The 24,576-nt window shown below is 40.2% G+C and overlaps 1 protein-coding gene across 5 annotated transcripts in view; it reads left to right on the top strand.

Annotated features, from left to right (window-relative positions):
* The window catches only part of arhgef37 (Rho guanine nucleotide exchange factor (GEF) 37), a 169,812-nt gene that overhangs the window by 137,461 nt on the left and 7,775 nt on the right, over positions 1-24,576 (top strand). For all 5 annotated transcript variants that reach the window (XM_060836771.1, XM_060836770.1, XM_060836769.1 and 2 more), the window contains 2 exons: positions 4,652-4,774; positions 9,501-9,687. In XM_060836771.1, the coding sequence (XP_060692754.1) occupies positions 4,652-4,774; positions 9,501-9,687 (310 nt within the window). The remainder of the gene's footprint in view (positions 1-4,651; positions 4,775-9,500; positions 9,688-24,576) is intronic.

Here is a 24,576-nt window from a genome sequence, read left to right as displayed (position 1 = left end):
AAGGGTTCATGCCCGAAACGTCAACTCTCCTGCTCCTTGGATGCTGCTTGACCTGCTGCGCTTTTCCAGCAACACATTTTCAGCTCTGATCTCCAGTATCAGCAGTCCTCACTTTCTCCTTTGTGATTGTTGGATCAACTTGAAAAGATTTTAATTTTCCAAGGCATGAATGGTATATTTCCTCCCCTAAAGAAAACAGATGGATGTTTGTAAATAATTGTTGGCATATAGTTACTGATACTAGCTTTCAACTGCAGATTTATTAATTTATTGGACTTGTTTCACCAACTACCATAGTAGGATTTGAACCACTGTCCCAAGCGCATTAGTCTAGACTCTTACATAAATGGGAGAAAGTGAGGACTGCAGATGCTGGAGATCAGAGTTGAGACTCTAGTGCTGGAAAAGCACAGCAGGTCAGGCAGCATCCGAGGAGTTGGAGAATCGACATTTCAGGCATAAGCTCTTCATCAGGACACAACTGATCTAGTGACAGTTTGTGACACCACCTGCTAAAAAGGTTAGAAATGGGGAGCATATCAAAGTGAAAAATCACCAAGGTGGCAGAAATTTTCTCCATAGTTGTGAATATATACTTTCAAAACAAGCCCTGTGAACAGAAACTTTTCACATAGGCAAAACAACAGTTATTACGTCTCTAATTAAAGGATTTACAATCTATCAGATAACTCAGTACTATCAATGAAAGCTAGAATTCATGATGAAAGATGCAATCTTTTGGAACTTATCGTATATTAAAAGCAATAACTCAACAAGCCTTCTTTGCTAGCACTACTAGGACAAAGACACATGGGAGCACCATTGCCTACAAATTCCCCTAAGAGCCATCACCATGGAGGCTAGGACTTATATAACCATCCCTTTACTGCCACTTGCAATTCCCTTCCTCATGGCTCTATTGGTGCATGTATACAAAATGGACACCAGTGTGGTTCATAAAGCTGGCTCTCTGAAATCTTTTCGTGAGCAACAATTACTGGTCTTGTCAGCAATGTGAATTAATGAAAAAAACTACGTGTTTCCCTGCTTTCTGTATGTTCGTCAATATGTTTTAAATTCAGAAGTTAGCAGACTGTTAATACCTATTGATATTGCAATTTGTTGATATCGCAGTCGTGCACATGCACCAAACCCCAGTCAAGTTTAAATCCTCCCAAGGTCTGCATATTAACTAAATGTGAGGTTACTGATCAATTAAATACAGTCTAAACACAAGGTGGTGCTCCAAATACATCAAGCGTGAGTGTTCTTCTTTCGCAAATCATAAAGTTCCTGCTGAGTTGTTATTATGGTAGATATGCAGAAAAGGATGGAAGTGCAAAATAGATAAATATTATCCATTTACAGTTAAAGGAATTAATACTTCTGTCTGTGTGGTGTTTCACAAGGCATTTATAGGTATGCAGATTTTAAGTTAAATTCTGTCTCCCACAGTAAGAGCAGAGTGCCTCCTGATCAGTTCAGTAGCTTTCTCATCAAAGGTTATGAGACCTTTAAACATGAACAACTCAATGGATGACCAGTTCATCTGCAGCATTGTGTGTCACTTTGGCTTGAAATGGATACAGCAAAGGCCATAAATTGAGGGTTGTCTGTCAGGTGGTAAAGACATCAGATGAAACAGTAAAGGACAAGGGTTTAGGTGGTCGGCCTGCAAGTATTTGCTGTATGGGGCATTGTGAAAGGATATGCAGCTTTTAATTCTGGGCAGTGAAGATTGTTTTAGGTGCCAAAGGAAAAATAAAGAAAGAATGATCAGTGTAATGCTTTCTCTACCTGGTCAAGTCATCAAAATTAATGTGGCATTGTTTTTTTGTTTGGATCTAGTGGTCAATTGGCCTTCAATGCCAGTGCAGTCTTGATCCACGTGGTACAATTTCTTTGCAGGCTTCTTCCCATGGACACTCAGCAATCTGTTTCTCTTCTGCTCAGTGGCTGATCAAAAGGGTAATGTCAGGTGTAGTCTCTTTTGTAACTCTGTGCTATTCCTTCCCTTACAGTCTATCAGTTGCCACATGTATAGGTGTGGCACAGAACACAGAGGACATTCAGTCAGAATACCTACACGGGAAACGGAGTATTTCAAGAATTACCTGCTGCTCCCTGAACCTCTGGCTGCAGACTTCAGGCTTTTGAAAGGCTGCAAAACAATTTTTGAGCACCCGACATACTACTCCCATTTTACATCTAACTTATGTTAATGACATTTCCTGTGGATATGTAAATAGGCTGACCCACAAAACCCTGGGGCAAGCAATTATCCAAACCATTACTAAGCACAATTGATTACTCATTTGTGCAATTCTGTGTAGAATTTAGAACCACAGGTATAGCTGATTCTTCCATAATACCATACACTAACTCATTCAACTAATGTATGCCTGCTGTGCTGTTATCACAGAGATTCCCTATGGTTGCCTATAATGACCCTGTGCTATAAAAGTATAGTGCAATATTCATAGCCCATGACAGAAGAGATGATGATGACTGCAAATCTTTATGCAGTTATAAGAAAATAATTTGCAATTACAGGTTTCTCTTATTATCTTTTTAGTAGTATGTCTTTTTTTTCTGATACACATTCCCTATCATTATAGGGAATAAAAGCAAAATTTTGCTGCTGGAAATCTGATATAAAACAGGAAGTGCTGGAGAAACTCAGTAGGTTTGACAGCATCTGTGAAGAAATGTCTTATAGTCTAAAAATAGAGTTAACGTTTGAGTATAGTATGAGTTTTTCAGAATGGAGTCGTTGGACACAAAACATTAACTTTGTTTTTCTCTCCACAGATATTGCCAGATCTGCTGAGTTTCTCCAGCACATCCTATTTCTATATCATCATAAGGCTTGTGTCTGTGTATATTCTTTAGCGGGGGTGGGGAAGAAGGCAAGTATCTGACAGGATGATGGGAAGATGTTCATCATGTCTCAGATATTCTTATAATGACAACTGAGACAATGAATTCTCCTAGAGCTATGCAAAACATTTTGATAAAGCGAACGAATGGTTTTGTTGCTGATCGATGGTTTCAGTCAATGGTTACTACTTGTTTGGACAATTTAACAAATTTGAGCAATTTAACTCCTTCATATGACAATATTCAAAGCTATAATAGATCAAGTCCCAAAATCATTTTTGACTCTCACTTTCTTTTCCATCTTATCTCTGCCATGATAATGACAAAACTCACTTCCTCTTAGATAATCCCTGGGGTGGGAGGAATACTAGCTTCCGTTTTGGTTAAGTAGGTTCTAAGATGAGTCCAATGCATCAAGTTTTGGCAGATGGTGAGGCAGCTAAGTTTCTGTGTTCATTCCAGTACCTAAATTTTATGTTCCAGTTGGCATGTTCTCAATGTCATCTCTTGGATGTGTTCAGCACCTTCCCAAATTAATCTATTTTAGCTAGTCAAAGGTGAGAAACTGTCATGAGTCAGTGGTGATGTTTAACTTGTTCAAGTTTGTTTTATAGATGTGTACTCTAGATAACTTTTTGCCATGACCAAGTTCTGAGTATGGTGTCAGGCCGATGAACAACATGTCTTGCCCAGTGTATCAGGATAGCAATTATTTAAGGTTGGAAAAGTAACATATGATGGCTGTTAATTGATTAGTTGATGTCTGGACATGTAGAGGGAGAACAATTGGGACTGGGAGAAAGCCTTCCTCAATTGATATTGTCAATAAACTCTGCACAAAAAAGGGTCTATGGCTCACATCTCCCACCCCAAACTGAGCATCATTCCCCCCCCCCCCCCACACACACACACACACACACACACACTCGCACTCTTAACTGCCATCCTGCTGCATCCACTTGGCATCCTATACCCCCCCGTCCAGTGGCCATTGTACCCACATTTGCCTGGCACACTTTGTCCCTCCTCAACCACCTGACACCCTCCCTCCAGTGCTTTGAAGTGTCTGCTGTGGGTTGCCCAAGTCTCTGAAGTATATTACATGTAAGGATCATTGCTACTCGTTAAACTGTGCAGTAATCAGGCCTCAAAAGTTGTTCAGTTGGGTCTTCTCACCATTAAAAATAATGCAAAAAATTAAAAGCTATTAACATTTGGTTGTAACCTCGCAGTAACCATTGCTCCTTTGGAAATATTCCTGATGAAGAGCTCATGTTCGAAACGTCGATTCTCCTGCTATTCGGATGTTGCCTGACCAGCTGTCCTTTTCCAGCACCACACTCTTCAACTCTGATCTCCAGCATCTGCAGTCCTCACTTTCTCCGAGTTAGCTTATAGCTAAGTTTTCTTGGAATATTTTCATTGCAAATTATCTCTTGTGACAATTTCTTTGTCTGATGATTTGCCGCTCTAAATAGCTAACCTTTTTTTGATGGGACAAAGGGCATGTCTGCCTTAGATGGAGAAAAAAATGTAGGTTAAAGGTGGGAAGATGTTAGTCATGTCTCAGATATTCTTATAATGACAACTGAGACAATGAATTCTCCTAGAGCTACGCTAAACATTTTGATAAAGCGAATGAATGGTTTTGTTGCTGATTGATGGTTTAAGTCAATGGTTACTTGTTTGGACAATTTAACAATTTAACTCCTTCATATGACAATATTCAAAGCTATAATAGACAAGTCCCTAAATCATTTTTGTCTCTCAGTTTCTGTTTAGTAGCAAAGACAACTTTTGGCAACAAACTGAGGAAACATTGCAGAAATCAGGTGTAAAACTGGAAAAGTTTTGCCAGATATTTGAATCAATGATGGAACAACCTATAGAGCAGGTATGTTGCATGCAGAACTGTTGAAGAAGTAAACAACGGTTCTCTTTTGAAGGATTCCTATTCCAGTGCATACCCAGTGAAGTCATTGTATAGAAAGCCCATTATGCGAATAGAAAAAGAATAACAATTAATGAACTAAATGTGGGTTTGGAAAACACATGTTCACACCTTCCTCCCCACCCCCAGACTGTTTGTAAGACTTTACATTCAGTTTATAAACAGCATCATGTATATTGTGGAAACATTGTTCATATTGAATTACTGCAGCATTTAGTGAGATGATCAGGTGAAATTATGTATGTTTTGGCATTCAGTTGTTGGAAGTCATCTAGTACATAGAACATTACAGTGTAGTACAGGCCCTTCCGCCCTCGATGTTGCGCCACCCTGTCATACTAACCTGAAGCTCATCCCATCTACGCTATTCCATGTACATCCATTTGCCTGTCCAATGACGACTTAAATGCACTTAAACTTGGTGAGTCTACTACCGTTGCAGGTAAAGCATTCCATATCCTTATCACTCTCTGAGTAAAGAAACTACCTCTGACATCTGTCTTATATCTATCTCCCCTCACTTTAAAGTTGTGTTCCCTTGTGTTTACCGTTCCCATACTTGGAAAAAGGCTCTCCCTGTCTACCCTATCTAACCCTCTGATTATCTTGTATGTCTCTGTTAAGTCACCTCTCAACCTTCTTCTCTCTAACGAGAACAGCCTCAAGGCCCTCAGCCTTTCCTCATAAGACATTCCTTCCATACCAGGCAACATCCTAGTAAACCTCCTCTACACCCTTTTCAAAGCTTCCACATCCTTCTTATAATGCAGTGACCAGAACTGTACACAATACTCCAAGTGTGGCCGTACCAGAGCTTTGAACAGCTGCAGCGTAACCTCTTGGTTCTGGAACTCAATCCTCTATTAATAAAGGCCAAAACACTGTTTGCCTTCTTAACAACCCTGTCAATCTGGGTGGCAACTTTCAGGGATCTGTGTACATGGACACCGGGATCTCTCTGCTCATCTGCACTCCCAAGTATCTTATTATTAGCCCAGTACTTTGCATTCTGATTACTCCATCCAAAGTGAATCACCTCACACTTGTCCACATTAAACTCCATTTGCCACCTATCAGCCCAGCTCTGCATCCTATCTATGTCTCTCTGCAATCTACTACATCCTTCGTCACTATCCACGACTCCACCGACCTTAGTGTCGTCAGCAAATTTACTAACCCACCCTTCTAAGCCCTCATCCAGGTCATTTATAAAAATGATGAACAACAATGGACTACATCAATCTGTTTACTCTCATCTACCTGTTTGGTCACTTTGTCAAAAAAAGTCAGTAAATTTGTTAGGCACGACCTACCCTTCACAAAACCGTGCTGACTGTCACTGATCAAAATTCTTTTCTAGATGGTTATAATTCCTATCTCTTCTAACCTTTTCCAACACTTTAACAACAACTGAAGTGAGACTCACTGGTCTATAATTACCGGGGTTGTCTCTACTACCCTTTTTGAACAGGGGAACTACATTTGCTATCTTCCAGTCCTCACGCACTATTCCTGGAGACAATGATGATTTGAAGATCAATGCCAAAGTCTCGGCAATCTCTTCCCTTGCTTCCCAGAGGATCCTAGGATAGATCCCATCCGGCCCAGGGGACTTGTCTATTTTCACACTCTGCAGTATTTCTAATACCTCTTCCTTGTGAGCCTCAATCTCTTCTAGTCTAGATGCAAGTATCCCTATATCTTCCTCGCCAACATTTTCATTTTCTATAGTGAATACTGTCGAATTTAAAATGAATCCTTCTAAAGATTGCTAATATTATGGTATTTTTGGTATTGACAGAGTTTATTTGGTATTTTTGCTTGCTAGTTCTTTAATAACCCAAAGATAATGGCATAGTATTTGTTGCAAATATGTGCAATAAACCATCCACCAGAAATAGGAACACAGAAGCACAGGAGTCAGCAACTTAGCTCTTCGAGCCTGCTCCACCATTCGTTATGATCATGGCTGATCATCCAATTCAATATCCACTTTTCTTCCATATCCTTTGATCCCTTTATCCCTAAGTGCTATATCCAACTCCGCCTTGAAATCACTCAATGTTTTGGCCTTGACTGCTTACTGTGGTAGCAAATTCCACAGGCTCACCACTCTGAAGAAATCTCTCGTTATCTCAGTCCTAGGTGGTTTGCCCTATATACTTTGAGAATGTATTGCTGCTTCTGAACTCCCCTGTGATTGGAAATATCCATCCTGCATCTACTCTGTCTGGCCCCTGTTCGAATTTTAGACATTTTCTTGTGATCCTCCTTCATCCTTTTGAACTCCCGTGAAGACCATCCCAACTAATTCAATCTCTCCTTGTAAATCGATCCGATTTAGGAACCAATCTGTTAAACCTTCACTGTGTCCCCGTCTAGCAGGATCATTCTTCCTCAAATAAAGAAAACTAAACTGTACACAATATTCCAGGCATGGTCTCATGAAGGCCCTGTATAATTGCAGCAAGATATTCCTATTCCTGTACTCTATCCTTTGACTATGAAGGCCGGAAGATCATTTGCATTCTTGACCACCTGCTGCACCTGTGTGCTTACCTTCAGTGACTTGTGTATATGGACATCCAGATCTCCATTGCATATTCCCCTCTCTCAATTTATAGACATTCAAGAGACAATCTACTTGCTTGTTTTTGCTCCAAATTGGATAACCTTACATTTATACACATTATAATGCACCTGTCATGCAATTGCCCACTCAATCAGTTTGGCCAAATCATACTAAATCATCTCTAAATCCTCCTCACAGCTTATCCCCCTAACCACTATGTGTCATCTAAAAGTTTGGAGATATTACATTTAGTCCTCTCATCTAAATCATCAATGTGTGTTGTGAATAGTTGGAGTCCTAGCATTGATCCTAGCAGTATCTCATTAGTTGTTACAGTTTGTGTCCTGTCTGCTAGCCAGTTTACTGACCATCTCAATACGCTACTCCCAGTTCCATGTGCTTTAATTTTACACACTAATCCTTTAGGTGACTCTTTGTCAAAAACTTTCTGTGAATCCAAATAAACCACATCTACTGGCTTTTCCTCATCAACTCTACAATTTACATATTTTAAGAATTCCAGTAGATTTGTCAAGCATGATTTCTCATTGCTAAACCCATACTGACTCTGTCTGATACTGATATTGTTTTCCAAGTGCTCAGCAATTAAATCTTTTCTAATGGGCCCTAAGCATTTTCCCAATTACCAAGATCAATCTGACTGGTTCATAATTCCTGGTTTTTCCTCTGTCTCCCTTTTAAATAGCTACTGTCCAGTCTGTAGGAACTGTTCCAGTTTACAGAATCTTGGAAGTTGACCACCAATATATTCACTACTTCCAGGGCCACTTCCTTAAAGGCTCTGCAATATAAATTATCAGTTCTGGGGATTTATCAGCTTTCAATCCCATCAATTTCCCCAACACTTTCTTCCTACTAATTCTGATTTCCTTCTGTTCCGCCCTCTCACTAAATTCTGTCTTCTCCAATATTTCTGGTATGTTATTTCTGTGTTCCTTTGTGATTATGTATGTATTTAGTTGGTCACCCATTTCTTTGATGCCATTATAAATTCCCCTGTTTCTGCCTGTAAGGGGCTTCCATTTGCCTTTGCCAATTATTTTCTCTTCATCTATGTATAGAAACTTTTACAGTCAATTTGTATGTCCCCATACCTTACTTTCATCCTCTGTTTTCCCCTTCATAGCCAATCCTTGTGTTTTTCATATTGAATTCCGAACTGCTCTCATCCTCATTTTGTTGCTTTTTCTGACCAATTTGTGTGCTTCCTTGGATTAATACTGTCTCTAATTTTCCTTGTAAGCCTTGGTTTGGCCATTTTACCCATTTTACTTTTGCACCAAACAGGAATGAACAATTGTTGCAGTTCACCCGCATGCTCTTTGAATGTTTTCCAATGTTTCCATCGTTATCCCTTTAAGTAACATCTCCCAACTAATCATAGCATCATACTATCATAACTACTTCTATTTAGATTCAGGACCCCAGTCTCAGAATCAACTATGTCACTCTCCATCTTTATGTAGAATTCTATTATATTATGATCACTCATCTCCAGGGGGCTTCACACAACTAGATTACTGGAGCCTAAAATCTAGCAGAATGGGAGTAATTGTTTTTTAATTGCAGATTCATCAGACTTTTTATTTGCGTTAATAACAATTCTACATGTTGCTACAGAAAGATCAGTTAAATATATGTGTCAATTTTTACTCCCTTCGCCTAGTGCAAGTTCAGCAGTAGTGGAGTCACACTTATAGCAGAGCATTTAGCTCCTCACATGGAAAGTCTGGACTATAGAAGCCAGGGGATCAGGAAAGGGAAACGGTAAGTTTTAAAATTATTTTGGTGAGCCCAAAGATGCAGGAGAGCTCCTTTAGGCTGCATGAGAATAATGAGGACAATGGGTTATAGTTGGTGAGCTGCATCATGATATTCTCTTGAAACACGCACTTTGCTGCATGAATGCTAATAAGATTCAGCCCTTAAATGGGTCAAGCTTCCCTCTGCAGTTCTTAGACAGCCAGCCGCATGTTCCATCAACTACTTACTCTCTAGTTGAAAATTCACACGATTGACAGTTCATTATCCAATGGCGTTTGTTGTTCAGTTGATTTTCAGTATCTTCTTTTTCAGCCTTATAATGAAGAAAAACTGGAAACTCTTCTGAAGAAGTACAGCCCAGAGAAGATTTATCAGGTTACCAGTAATGTTTCTGGAAACAAAGACCTTGACCTGACACTTCAAAGAGGGGACGTTGTGGCACTTCTTCAAACCACAGACACAAGAGGAAATACAAATAGATGGCTTGTGGATTCAGGAGGTAACAATTTCGCAGTCATATTTATAACAGAAATTGCAATATGTATAGTCATTTTCTAGTTTTGACGGTATTTATCTTCCATCTTCCACCTAATTTACTCCTCCATTTCCTGAGTTGTTGTTCATACTTGAGTTGAAACAAGAGATTCACATGGTGGGACATATCTATTTGCTTATTTTCCAGTATAGAATTCAGGAGCTCTTAATCATACCTGATTTTTGATCCATTTTAATACGTCTACAGCAAGCCCAGATCAACAATAGTGATCTTGCAGTTCAAGGATTGAAGCCAAGATTTTGCTGGTCTTTTCATTACTTGGGATGTTTGTCACATTATGGTACGAAATAAATGAACCTTCATTATTTTTCAATGAAACAACACCTTACTATCTTTGACTGATACACATATTGCCAACAACACTACTTTTAATTTTAATAGAAAGTTTTTTTTCTCTGTGAAGATTAAAGAGAGGGAGAGATATAAAGCATATCCTATAGTCTTTGGATCATAAAATCTATTGCCTTAGAACAAGGCTTAAGAGAAACATAAATTAAAATTTCAATACTCAAAGATTAATGGAAATCTTAGTTTTAAAATAAAATTCAGAAAGTTTCTTGACCATGTGGTCAAAACTATTAATCCACTCAACCTTCTTGCTGAAGTAAGATATATTTGAGAAAAACTGGAATAATATACAAAGTAGACCTTACATATGGCTGCTCTCTTGTTAGATAAAGAAAACTGGTGGTACTTTAATCTGAGGGTCACCACACCTCAGGCAAAGGGAGATGCTAAGAAGAAGAGTCCTTCGTGGTAATCTCAGCCAGTGTAGAAATTGAACACATGCTGTTGGCTTCAATCGGCAATGCAAACCAGCTGTCCAGCCAACTAAGCGAACTGACCCAGTGTCATTAAAATAAATGTAACTGTCATTGAGAGGCTGTATAATGCAGTACTGCAGTGGATAGAAATGATGCACTCCAGATATTGGACAGATTATTTGGACCAAATGGCCTTTGTTGTGTTGTAATTTCTATGTAACTTTGGGTTACTGGCCCATCATACTAATTGCTATAAAGTCTGATAGGTAATGTCTTTTGAAAAGTTATAGGTAAGTTGGTAGAAGAAAGGAATATAAATTGGGGATTAATTTTAACTAACTCCTTGTGAAGTGGAAATCAAACCAGGAAGCAAGTGGCAAGGTTGTCCACCCAATACACACAGGATCATTTTTACATATGCAGGTCATCTTCTGAATACATAATTGGAATCCCATCTGCTGTGTAAACTTGAGGCCTGAGTTGTGGAGCAGTGATCATTTCACCACAACTCCAAACCTGCCAGGCACAGCAACTAAGTCCCCATTGGTCCAGAAGGAATACTAGAGCACCAGGATTCCTCACCTAAAGTAGTTACCTTGTCCAGAAATTGTCACTGTTGGACCCTAGCAGTGGCTGTTTTCTTAGTGACCTTCTGGCATTTTTCTTCAGGGTCAGAAAGTAGCATATTAATGAATCTTGGCCATTAAAAATCAGCTGAGTTGCTGAATGGGCACAAAGTTTACTTTTCCAGGAGTTAATATCAAGCTGCTTAAAAAAAAATCTCTATTGCATGACATTATGACCTTCCATACATGTGATATAGTGAACAGCGATAATAGAGTACAAGGAGCAATTGATGCTTGGCCAGCTGTGCAATACAGTAAGAACTAATAGCTAGAAATGCAGGTACCTATGTGAATAATTAGACTATAAGCAATTACTCACTCCCAATTACTGAATAACTCTAATATTGCTAAAGCTGGAACAAATTGAATATCTTATTATCTCTGTACATTTTTCTCGTGTTGTAATGACAACATGAAGTTCAGAAAATTTTATTGCTTTCTTCTTTGATTTATGTGATGCTAGCCAGTCTCATCTCCTACTGCCATTTCTTTCTATAACTTCATGTGAATTGCTTTCATGATGTGGTTAGGATAAAGGGAAAGAAGGAAAAGTTATTAGTTTTTTTTCTTCTACAGTATCTCACATAGTGCCTTCTGGTGCAGACTGAATTCTTTCTCTACCATTACTACCAGTACCATTGCTACCTGCTCTTCGTTTTTTGTCACCTGTCCTGTAATGTGTGAACTTGGGGGGATAGTCAGTACTCCTCCACACACCCCTTTCTGATTACAACCCCGATGGCAGTAACGTGACCCACTGAAATCATTTTGCAAGAGCAAATAATTTAATCATTTTCCCTGTGAATATCTGGAAACAGTAGTATAAGCTTTTGGAGTTTACATTGTTTTTGGGATTCTGTAATTCCAAGGCCTTACTAAGTGAACCTACATCATCCCTAACAGCTGCTTGAAAGGACTCTTTTGCTTCACAAATTCCAAAAACTTCCACTCTACTAAAGTTGCAACTGGTTTATGACAATTTGCTTTAAATCATTGAGCTATTTTCTTACTTTGTTGGCAGCTGCCATGGGGCTTCTATTCTGTGACAATCCTGTCATTCCTGAATTCCTTCCTCCTGCATAACAAGCAAGAATCTGACTGATTGGTGATCAGGGTCACCACAGCACACACTGTCCATGATCTTCACATGACCTTATGACCAATGACTAAAGCATGCTACAATAAGATCAGTGCCTTAAATAGAGCCGACCTTAGTCTCAAGCAACAGAACTGATGCCCAGGGCAGATCTGGTGGCTATTTGCAATGCAACTTGGAAAGAGTATCCTTTAATAATGGTTTGTTATATTTTGCTCAGCAAAAATTACAATCCCTGTAGAGATTGATAACTCATAAACAGATATTTGAATTTTCCAGTGACTGTGTAGAAGGATCACATGACAGTTTCAAATTTTAAAGATTTTATTCTGACAAACGGAAAACAACATTGTATAAACATTAAAGTAAAACACAGAAATGCAGATGCTGGAAATCTAAAACACAAACAAGACTTGCTGGAGAATCTCATCAGATCTGATGGCATCTGTGGAAAGAGAACAGAATGGTGGTCTAGTGGTTAGGATTCGGCGCTCTCACCGCCGCGGCCCGGGTTCGATTCCCGGTCAGGGAAGCGGTTTTCAGCGGGTCTACAGGCTATCCATTCTTCTTCACCCAGGTAAATAGTGCTGTGAAGAAGGCATATGGTGTACTGGGCTTTATTGGTAGAGGAATTGAGTTCCAGAGTCCTGAGGTCATGTTGCAGTTGTATAAGACTCTGGTGCGGCCTCATCTGGAGTATTGTGTGCAGTTTTGGTCGCCATATTATAGGAAGGATGTGGAGGCATTGGAATGAGTGCAGAGGAGGTTTACCAGGATGTTGCCTGGCATGGTAGGAAGATCGTATGAGGAAAGGCTGAGGCACTTGGGGCTGTTCTCATTGGAGAAAAGAAGGGTTAGGGGAGATTTGATAGAGGTGTACAAGATGATTAGGGGTTTAGATAGGGTGGACACTGAGAACCTTTTTCAGTTAATGGAGTCAGCTGTTACTAGGGGACACAGCTTTAAATTAAGGGGTGGTAGGTATAGGACAGATGTTAGGGGTAGATTCTTTACTCAGCGGGTTGTGAGTTCATGGAATGCCCTGCCAGTAGCAGTGGTGAACTCTCCCTCTTTATGGTCATTTAAGCGGGCATTGGATAAGCATATGGAGGTTATTGGGCTAGTGTAGGTTAGGTAGACTTTGGTCGGCGCAACATCGAGGGCCAAAGGGCCTGTACTGTGCTGTATTTTTTAAAAAAAAATTAATGTTTCAATTCCAGTGACTCTTCAGAACTGTAACTGTAGAAGGTCAGGGAGAGTAGAGGTGCCATGGGACCTATAAGGACTCTGAGTGAAGGGGCAAATGTTGACATTGGGGTCATAAAGAGACATGGAGTGTTGATAAAAAGGCATAGCTTATCATAGAACAACCAAAGGGCCCATGGGAGATGAGTGGGTTGATTTAGGAATGGTGGAGGCATGAATTCAGTTGGATGAGGTGTGGGGTGTATGAGAGCAGGTGATGAGGAGAGAGGGCTGTTTTTTTTCTGTTTAGTTCTTTCATTTGTCATGCTGGAGCACTAACTTTCCACAACTCACCTCTGTGCCTTACTCAATTTCCACTTCATCCACCCAAGAATACAAATACAAGCACCCAGCCCACTTTGTTGATGCTCAAATTTAAGGAGCAAGGAGTTGTTCCATTCTTTTGCTCCTGATCCAGGAGGCAAAATTCAACCTCATTCTTTTCTCTGTGCATGTGCAGGCTTGGCTGCCTCTAGTTGTGTCAGATTTCTGTAGACTCAGGTGTCAGGAACATTTAAATTTTGCCAACTGTGAATTGCATCCAGTGTTTTAGGGCATGTATTGCAGCAAGGTTGAACAGGTTTCCTTGCCATTGCAGAAACATACAAACTCGCCTTATTAACTTCTTAGCCCACCTCTATGGTATTCCTCATGTCTAATTTCATCCCCATTTTCGACATTACCATTTCTAAAACAACAGGGGTCTAGATTAGAGTGGTACTGGAAAAGCACAGCAGGTCAGGCAGCATCCGAGGAGCAGGACAATTGATGTTTCAGGCAAAATCCCTTCATCAGGAATAGAGACAGGGTGCCTACAGAGTGGAGAGATAAATGAAAGGGGGATGGGGTGGAGAGAAAGTAGCATAAAGTACAATAGGTGAATGGGGGTGGGGATGGAGGTGATAGGTCAGAGAGGAGGATGGGGAAAGGTAGCAAAGAGTACAATGGGTGAATGGGGGTGGGGATGAAGATGATAGGTCAGAGAGGAGGGTGGCATGGATAGGTGAAAAGTAAGGTAGGCAGGTAGGACAGGTCATGAAGGCGGTGCTGAGTTAGAAGGTTGGAGCTGGGGTGAGGTGGGGGAAGCTGAAAATGTGTTGCTGGTTAAAGCACAGCAGGTCAGGCAGCATCCAAGGAATAGGAAATTCGACGTTTCTGGCCAGAGCCCTGGGAAATAAGGAAACTGGTGAAATCCACATTGATGCCATGGGATTGAAGTGTTCTGAGGCGGAAAATGAGGCGTTCTTCCTCCAGGCGTTGGGTGGTGAGGGAGCGGCGAAACAACCCTCACTCAGCAGATATCCATTGAAAAACCACCAGTCCTGGTACCTGCTTCAGCTTTAGAAGGCCGCAGTCCACCTGGTCAAGCTCCGACATACAGAGACTGCCTGCCTAGTCAAAGATGTGTCCATAAGATGTCAAAGAAGCGGAAAGATGGCACTATTATTCTCTAACAGGGACCTGGAAATTCTGGTCAAGGAAATCAGTGCAAAAGAGGAGAGTCCACTTCTCAGAAGACCCACAGAGACCCAGCCAAAAGAGGACCCACACTCAAACCCCTCAGACCTCTCTAAACACTCCAGAGGTAGCCAGGCTCTCCACCTCCACTTTGCCTGCCCCTTCTAACCGTTGGAAGTTCACTCTGAAGAGGGAGAACTTTATTTGACAAGAAGACCCTCAACATCCAGAGCCCAGCACTACCCCTCCGGGGTTGCATGGTCAAACTTCCAAACCCATGTTTTTCCACTGCCGAGCAGCCTCCCTCTACCTGTGTGACAGAACCAGGAAGTTCACAAAGATTCAGAGAGAGGGCAAGGAAAATGTATTAGTGGCACAAGTGACAATAATATATTATATATGTAATGGCACTAGTTATTTGTCTGCGTACCCCTAGGGGACATATGGGGTGACCATGCCAAGTGTGGTCATACACAGCCCACCTCCCCTACCCTTCCCCCACCCCCCACAACATGACCACCTTCTGTTCATTTCTTTACCGCATTCCACCCCTTTCCCCTAAGAGGAAACATTTCCCCTTATCAACCTGACTTATGTCCCTTATAACGTTGTGCATTTCAATAAGATCCCTGCTCAGCTTTCTCTCCTTTAATAGAGACATACAGCACAGAAACAGACCTTTCAGTCCAACCAGTCCATGCCAACCACAATCCTAAATGAAACTAGTCTTATCTACCTGTGCTTGGCCCTTTTCGCCTCCAAACATTTTTTATTCAGGCACTTAAATGAAAACAGCCCAAGCCATAGCTGAATTGTTCCAAACCAAGCAACATCCTGGTGAGTCCGTCTGTACCCTCACTAGTGCAATCACAACGTTCATATAATGTGGTGACCAGAATTGGACACAATATTCCAGTTGTGGCCTAACTAAAATTTTATACAGTTCCATCATAACCTCCTTGCTTGTGTATTCAATGCCTTGACTAATGAAGACGAGTGGCAGGGGGATGGGAACCAAATGAGGAGGTTAGTGGACAGTAAAAACTTAGTAACTAAAGTCTGTATGGAACTAGATAATTAAGTGAGCATGACTGAGGGGAAGAGTAGACAGGGAACTGATGAACGCAAAGGGACAGGTGGTCTGAGGTCCATTTGTTTTAATGTGAGAAGTGTAGTAAGTAAGGCAGATGAATGTACGACTTGGATTAGTACCTGGGAGTATGATGTTATTGCTTGGTTGAAGGAAGGGCATGATTGGCAACTAAATATCCCAAGATATCTATGCTTTAGGCAGGATAGAGAGGAGGTAAAATGGGTGGAGACGTTGCATTACTGGTCAGAAAGGATATCACAGCTGTGCTGAAGAAGGGCACTATGGAAGACTCGAGCAGTGAGTTAATACAGGCAGAGTTCAGAAATAGGAAGGGTGCAGTAACAATGTTGGGGCTGTACTCAAGGCCTCCCAACAGTGAGCAGGAGGTATAGGTACAAATATGTGGACAGATTATGGAAAGATATTGGAGCAACAGTGTGGTGGTGATGCGAGACCTTAATTTTCCCAACATTGATTGGGATTCACTTAGTGTTAGAGGTTAAAAGAGCAGAATTTGTAAGGAGCATCCAGGAGGGCTTTCGAGAGCAGTATGTAAATAGTCCAACGCAGGAAGGGACCAAACTGGACCTGGTGTTGAGGAATGAGACCGGCCAGGTGGTTGAAGTTTCAGTAGGAGATTACTATGGGAGTAGTGATCACAATTTCACAAGTTTTAGAATACTCATGGACAAAGATGAGAGTGGTTCTAAAGGAAGAGTGTTAAATTTGAGGAAGGCCAACTATAATAAGATTCAGCAGGAGCTGGGGAATGTAGATTGAGGGCAGCTATTTGAGGGTAAATCCATATTTGATATGAGGGGGGCTTTTAAAGAGAGAATGATTAGAGTGCAGGACAGACATGTCCCGGTGAAATGGCAAGAGTAGGGAACCATAGATGACAGGTGAAATTGTGAGACTAGCTAAGAGGAAAATGGAAGCATACATAAGGTCGAGGCAACTGAAAACAGATAAAGCTTTGGAAGAATACCAGGAAAGTCAGACTAATATAAAATGAGGAATTAAGAGCGCTAAAAAGGGTCATGAAATATCTTTAGCAAAGGGTTAAAGACAACCCCAAAGACTTTTATTCATATATAAGGAGCAAGAAGGGAACTAGAGAAAGGATTAGCCCACTCAAGGACAAAGGAGCAAAGCTATTTGTAGACTCAGAGAAAATGGGTGAGCTTTTTAATGAGTACTTGGTGTCGAAGGAGAGGGACATGACGGATGTTGAGGTTAGTGATTACTCGAGGTCAAGTCGCCATAAGGAGGGAGAAAGTATTGAGTATTCTAAAAGGCATTAAGATGGACAAGTCCCCAGGTTCGGATGGGATCTATCCCAGGTTACTGAGGGAAGCAAGAGAGGCAGTAGCTGGGGCCTTAACAGATATCTTTGCAGCACCCTTGAACACGAGTGAGGTTCTGGAGAACTCAAGGATTGCTAATGTTGTCCCCTTGTTTAAGAAGAGTGGCAAGAATAATCCAGGTAATTATAGACTGGTGATCCTGTCATCAGTGGTAGGGAAATTGCTGGAGAAGATACTGAGGGATCAGATCTATTTACATTTGGGAAAGAAATGGGCTTATCAGTGATCAGCAGCATCGTTTTGTGCAGGGAATGTTATGTTTTACCAACTTAATAGAATTCTTTGAGGAAGTGACAAAGTTGATTGATGAGGGAAGGGATGTAGATGCCATATACATGGACTTCAGTAAGCATTTGATAAGGTTCCCCATGGAAGGCTGATGAAGGAAGTGAAGTCACATGGGGTCCAGGGTGTACTAGCTAGATGGACAGAGAACTGGCTGGGCAACAGGAGACAGAGAGTAGTAGTAAAGGGAGTTTCTCAAAATGGAGAACTGTGACCAATGGTGTTCCACAGAGATCAGTGTTAGAACCACTGTTAAAAATCACAGAACACCAGGTTATAATCTAACAGGTTTATTTGGAAGCACTAGCTTTTGGAGAGCTGCTCCTTCATCAGGTGGTTCATTGGGACCACTTTTTTGTGATATGCATAAATTATCTGGAGGAAGGTAGAGGTGGTCTGATTAGCAAGATTGTAGATGACACTAAGACTGGTGGAGTAGCAGATAGTGATGGGGACTGTCAGAGAATGCAGCAAAATATAGATAGATTGGAAAGTTGGTGGAGAAATGGCAGGTGGAATTCAATCTGGGCAAATGGGAGATGATACATGTTGGAAGATCCAATTCTAGTGCAAACTGCATGATAAATGGATATGTTCTGGGAAAATAGATGTCCAGAGAGATCTGGGTATGCAGATCCATTATACCCTGAAGGTGGCAACATAGGTCGATAGAGTGGTCAAGAAGATATATGGTGTGCTTTCCTTCATTGGACAAAGTATTGAGTACAAGATTGACAGGTCATGTTATCGTTGTATCATCTGGAATACTGCACACAATTCTGTTTACCACATTACCAAAAGGATATGGATACTTTGGAGAGGCTTACACAGGGGGTTCACCAGGATGTTGCCTCGTATGGAGGGCACTGGCTATGAAGAGAGGTTGAGAAGATTAGAATTATTTTCATTAGATAAAAGGAGGTTGAGAGGGACCTGATTGAAATCTACAAAATCATGAGAGGTATAGACAGGGTGGATAGCAAAATGCTTTTTCCCAGCATAGGGGCCTCAATTATTAGGGGTCACGAGTTCAAAGTGAGAGGAGAAAAGTTTAAGGGAATTATGTGTGGAAAGTTCTTTATGCAGAGAGTGGTGGGTACCTGAAACAAGTTGCCAGCAGAGAAGGTAGGGCAGGCACGATAGCATCATTTAAGATGTATCTAGACAGATACATGAATGGGCAGGGAGCAGAAGGATTCAGATCCTTGGAAAATAGGTGACATCTTTTGATAGAGGATCTGGATTGGTGCAGGCTTAGAGGGCGGAAGGGCCTGTTCCTGTGCTGTAATTTTCTTTGTTCTCTATATATCTTAACCATCTTATCAACTTGTCCTTCAAGAATCCAAGGGCATGAACACCAAGGTCTCTCTGATCCTCTGTAGTTGCTCGGGTCCTATCATTCAATGTGCACTCCCTTGCCTTGTTCGTTATCGCTACATGTGTCACATCACAGTTTTCAGGATTAAGTTCCATTTGCCACTGTTCAGCCTGTTTGATCAGTTCATCTATATTGCCCTATAGTGTAAGGTTTTCCTCTTTGTTATTTATGCTACAAATGTTTTCTGAAATTTTCTGAAAAATTGGTGCCATCTTACTGATCAAATCTCCTACCTTCCTGTCTAGAACATTAATGTACTCTACAATTAACAAGTAACCCAGCACCAAACGCTGCGGTACAGCGTTTGACACAGACTTCCAGTAACAAAACCACCCTTTGATCATCACCCTCTATCTCCTGTCACTTACATAGCAGAACAAGGCAGATGAATATGTAACTTGGAATAAGTGTGCAAGCACTAAGCAAGTGAGCAGTTTTAAGATGCAACATGGTCTAATCCATTAGCTGGATCTCTATCTATGGGTGCAATGTGTCCTTGCTACAGCTTTTCAATGCTAGTTGTTGGTACACCTTGCAATGTAAGTCTGTGCTTTGCAAGCAGCCTGAAAGTATATTGGAGAGATGCATGATGGTTCTAAGTCATTGACAAATGCCAATATTTATGGATGAGGGCTGTGTGCAATTGGTACCCCTGAATCATGTCCTGAGATCCTGTTTGGTTCTATGCAACATAGAGGTTCTTTGGAGCAGGTGGAAAGCTGAATTTGCCAGGATAATTTCTCTGTTGAGTTTTTGTTTAAAGTCTAGCTTGTTTGGCATTTTGCGAAGACAGGAAGCTGAACATTAATGATGCACATTGGGCTGTTAACAAGGTACTTAACAAGCAATAATGTCCTTACTTGGCAACTTGCTACTGCCCAGCAAGACATTTACCACATTGCTTATGAAAAGCATAAAAAAGTAGACTGAGATTGGTCTTTCCAAACTTCTTGTCAAATTCTGTCACTAATCCCACCATAGCTCAGGTCACGTAGAGGTTGCAATCAACGGTAACTGATGATACTGTCCCATGAAAAATCTGAGATATCAGGCCGAACACTCAATGGAAGTACAGCTGAATCAGTTTTTTTTTAACATGGTAAAATAGTTTGCACCAAATATCCTGAAACATTGCAAAATAGGTTCTGTATACTTACAAAGTGGCATAAAACATTGATTGCACTGTGATGGTTGTTTAGAACATTCTGATCTGATGGATCACCTATTCTTTAATAATTTACTTTAGCACCAAAAATAATTTGCAAGAGTACATTGTAAGGAATCAATATCCATTGCTGGCTATACTTTTGTGATGCATCCCATCGGAGTGTGAGGATTTTATTTTATATAGAACACAGGCCATTTGATTTTCTTTAATAGAAAAAGTAAAACCATCTTATTTGGAATGAAGAAAGTTTCAAATAGTAAATTTTAAAAAAGTTCAGAGTAGATTGTTAAAGAAACTTTGTTTTTTGGTTACTTAAATTTTTCCACTGAAATTGGGTGATTTTTCTTTACTTTGCCGTCTACATTTTGATTCATTCTAACAATAGCTAAAGCCTCAGCTCTCTCTGTAACCTTGAGCTATAGAAACATACATAGATCTACTGCATATCTGAACTTGTTCAGGTAAATCTGTTGTACACATCAGGGTGAAGGATACAACTGTTGGAGAAATGAAGCATTTTCCATTTCTGTCATCTACATTTCTCTAACGAAATGGTCTGCCTCAATCCCAATCTCAAGAAATCTTCCAATGCTACACAAGTTTGTCCAAGACCATTAGGAATTGGCTTGAAAATGCAATAAATAATTTACCAGAGGACCCTCAGCACCAGCAAAGTTTCAGTCTGAAATGCATTCTAACATTGACCACAGAGGTGGATGTCCAATCAAATCAAAGCTTTACAAAATAAAGGGCAGGTTTTAAAACATACTGAAGTCCCCATAAGAGGTGTCATAAAATACTTATCAGGATTTGTATGTGTAGCCATTACTAACATAAATGTTCTTTACAATAATTTTACTTTAATGTAATTCTACTTTAATAATGAAATGTCACGTCAATATGACTTTTAAGAGAATATAACTTTTCATGTCAAAAGCTCAACAATTTTTACATTCAGTTAAGAAGATTATTTAACTGATAGGAAATCTTTACTAGTATTCAACTAAAACCAATGCTAGCTATGGGAATATCTCAGTAGTTCCATACAAGCTTCTATAACATAGTGCTAAAATACTAGCAGATAATACATATCAAGTATCAGAGAATTTTACATACAGAAGGAGGCCATTTGACCCATCATGGTCTCTATCAGCTCCCCAAAAAAACTATCCGGCTAACCCCATAGCCCTCTAAATTCATCAAATATATATCCAACTCTCTTTGAAATCTCCTTTTGAATCCAAGTCCACCACTCTCCCAGTCAGTGCATTCCAATCCTAACAATTCTGAGTAGACATTTCTCTTCATCTCACTCCAAGCTCTCTTGCTGGCAATCTTAAAACTATGACCACTAGTTACTGACTTACCAACTAGTGGAAGCAGAATATCCTTCTCTACCCTGTCAAAATTGTTCATAATTTTGAACATCTCAATAAGGTCACCTCTTTGTTCTAAGGAGAATAAGCTCAATTTTGTTTATCTTTCATTGTATCTAAAATCCCTCATTCCTGATATCATTCTCATACATCTCCTTTGCACTCTCTCCATGACTTTAACATCCTTCCTTAAATATGTTGCCCAGAATTAAACACAATACTTCAAATGTGGTCTGACCAATGATATATGTAGGTGAAGCACCACTTCCTTGCTTTTATGCTCTATGCTTCTATTTATGAATCCAAGGATCCTATAATCTTCTTTAACAACTGTTTCAACTTGCCTGGCCACCTTCAGAGAAGTATGCAAGTGAGCCTGAGGCCCCTCTGTTCCTGTATTCCCTTCAAAATTGTACCATTGATCCTGTATTGTCTATCCATGTTTCTTCTATGAAAATGCATTACCTCACGTTTTTCTGTATTGAAAGTGACTTTCAAGGATCTGCCCATTTACCCAATTTGTCAAAGTCCCTCTGAAGGTGGTCAGCATCATCCTCATAATTCACTATTCTCCTTAGCTTTGTATCATTTGCAAATTTAGACATTTGCCCTCAACACCCATCTCCAAATTGATGATATAAATCACAAAAAGCAAGGGTCCCAACAATGACCCTGGGGGAGCATCACTTTCAACTCATCTCCAATCTGAGAAATGCTCGTCTCTACCCACACTCGGTTTCCTATCTTGTAGTCAACTTCTAATCCATGTTGCCAAGGACCCATCAATCCCAAACATTTCTACTTTACAGACTAACCTGCCATGTGGCACTGTCACAAATGCTTCTGAGAAACCAAATCAACAACATCCACAGTACTATCTACTGCCCTGTGTCACTCATCAAACAACTCAATTAAATTTGTCAGACATAACCTGCCCTTGACAAAGCCATCTTGACTATTTAGTATTAACATGTTTTTTTTTTTCTCCAAGTGTATATGTTTATCCTGTATTATGGGCATCCATCAATGTTCCCACTATTGATGTCAAGCTGAGAGGTCTGTAGTTTCCTGCATTATTCTTTGCCCCTTCCTTAAACAATGGCAGCAAATTAGCAATCCTCCAGTTTCCTGGTAATAATCCTGTACTCAGAGAGGCCCTGAAAATTTCTGTCAACAGGTCTTTAATTTGCTGCTCTTTTAGTGCTCTTTTGGGCCTGGTGACCTCTCTACCTGGAGTGCTGCCACCCTTTTTTCTTTATCTATCACTATTCTGCTCAGTTGCTCAACACTCACATTTTCAAAAGGGCCATTGTCACCATTTTCTGCTTTGGGAAAGACAGTAGCAAAATACTCATTTAGTACCTCTGCCATACCCTTTGCTTCAGTAAGGAGTATAGCTTGCTTGTTCCTTCTGGCCCTCATTCTATCATTCAATAATCTTCTATAACTAATATGTTTAAAAAACATTTTACTTTTGGTTTAGCACAGGTTGCCATCCTTTCTTCATACTTTCTCTTAACCTTCCTGACTCCAGCCTTTGCTTGTCTCCTGCAATTGAAAAAAGTTTTTCTGATTTCTATCACAATTATTCTGGTATGCATAATTTACCTCATTTTTCTTCTTTATTTTCTTATCATTGTCCCTAGTCATCCAGAGTACTCTAACTTTGGACAACCCATATTTATTTCTCATGGGTATGTACCGAGCTTACAAACTACTTCATCTCTCTTTTGAAAATCTCCCATTTCTCATCCACTGTTTTATGCACCAAAATGTGTTTCTAGTCAACCCACTGCAGTTCAGTTTTTAAACCCTTAAAATCTGCTCTTTTTCAGTCTGGGATCTTGATCATTGACTGATTTTTATCCTTTTCCAACTTAATATTAAATATTATTATATTATAAATTGCAGTTTCTCAAGTGCTCCCCTAACTCTGACATTCTCCACTTAGTCTGTCTCATTTCCTAGGACCAGACCCAGCACAGCTCCCTCCCCGGCAGGACTGCAACTGTACTATTCCAGAGAGTTCTCCTGCACACATTACAGGAATTTCTCCCTTTGCAGGCCCCACAGTCTGCCTTTTATCCAGTCTATCTTAGGGTAATTGAAATCACCAGTTATCACAACCCTACCTGTCCTGATGATTTCCATAATCTACTTACAAATACTCTCATCTACTTCCTCCCCACTATTTGGAGATTTATAGTGAATACCAAGGTCACTGCTGTCTTCTTGTTTCTCACCTCCAACTGTATAGATTCCCAATTCAGGAACTGCATCTTATTCAGGTACTATGATACTATGTTTGACCAAGACTGCTACACCTCCTCTGTTTTTCCCTACCCAGTTTCTACTAAAAGCCTTGTAACCCTGGGATTCTACGTAACTGGTCCTGTTCTGGCTTGAATCTCGTTTCTCTCAGTGCTGTTATCTTATATCCCTCTAGAGCAATTTCTGCTTCCAGTTTCCCTACTTTGTTCAATAAACTCCATGTATTTATATACGTACAGTTTCACCCAGTCCTTATCTCTTTCCTGCCATTGGAAGACAGTAATTTCTTTGCTCACTGTCAACACTCAAGCATTCTGTCACTTTGTTTTCACTGTTTCCCATCTTTTCTCTTTTTGCCCTCACCGATAGTTCCAAAACTCTGCTACCTTACAATGTAGCTTGCTACATACAAAGGTTAGACAGTCACAAGTTAAAGGTTGCATTCAGTGCTTTAAAAATATCTTGGGTTGTTTGGAAGGGGATGTGTCACCTTATGATCTGGCTACATGTATATTTAGCTAAATACTTCTTTTGAGAATTACAACAAGTCTTTGTACATTTTTCTAATTTTGTCCTCCGAGAGTATAAAGTCATGTTCCTCATTTTATATTCAAGCCTTATAATCCTAAGTTAGAAGCATGACTAAGTCAATTTTTGAATTTAACTGTTTTTAGAAAATAAACACAGTTCTCTCTCCTAATTGTC

The sequence above is a fragment of the Hemiscyllium ocellatum genome, chromosome 16, assembly GCF_020745735.1.
Source record: "Hemiscyllium ocellatum isolate sHemOce1 chromosome 16, sHemOce1.pat.X.cur, whole genome shotgun sequence".
In the NCBI taxonomy this organism is placed as follows: Eukaryota; Metazoa; Chordata; class Chondrichthyes; order Orectolobiformes; family Hemiscylliidae; genus Hemiscyllium; species Hemiscyllium ocellatum.
The sequence above is the reverse complement of the archived record's forward strand: the minus strand, read 5'-3'. Positions and strand labels throughout refer to the sequence as shown.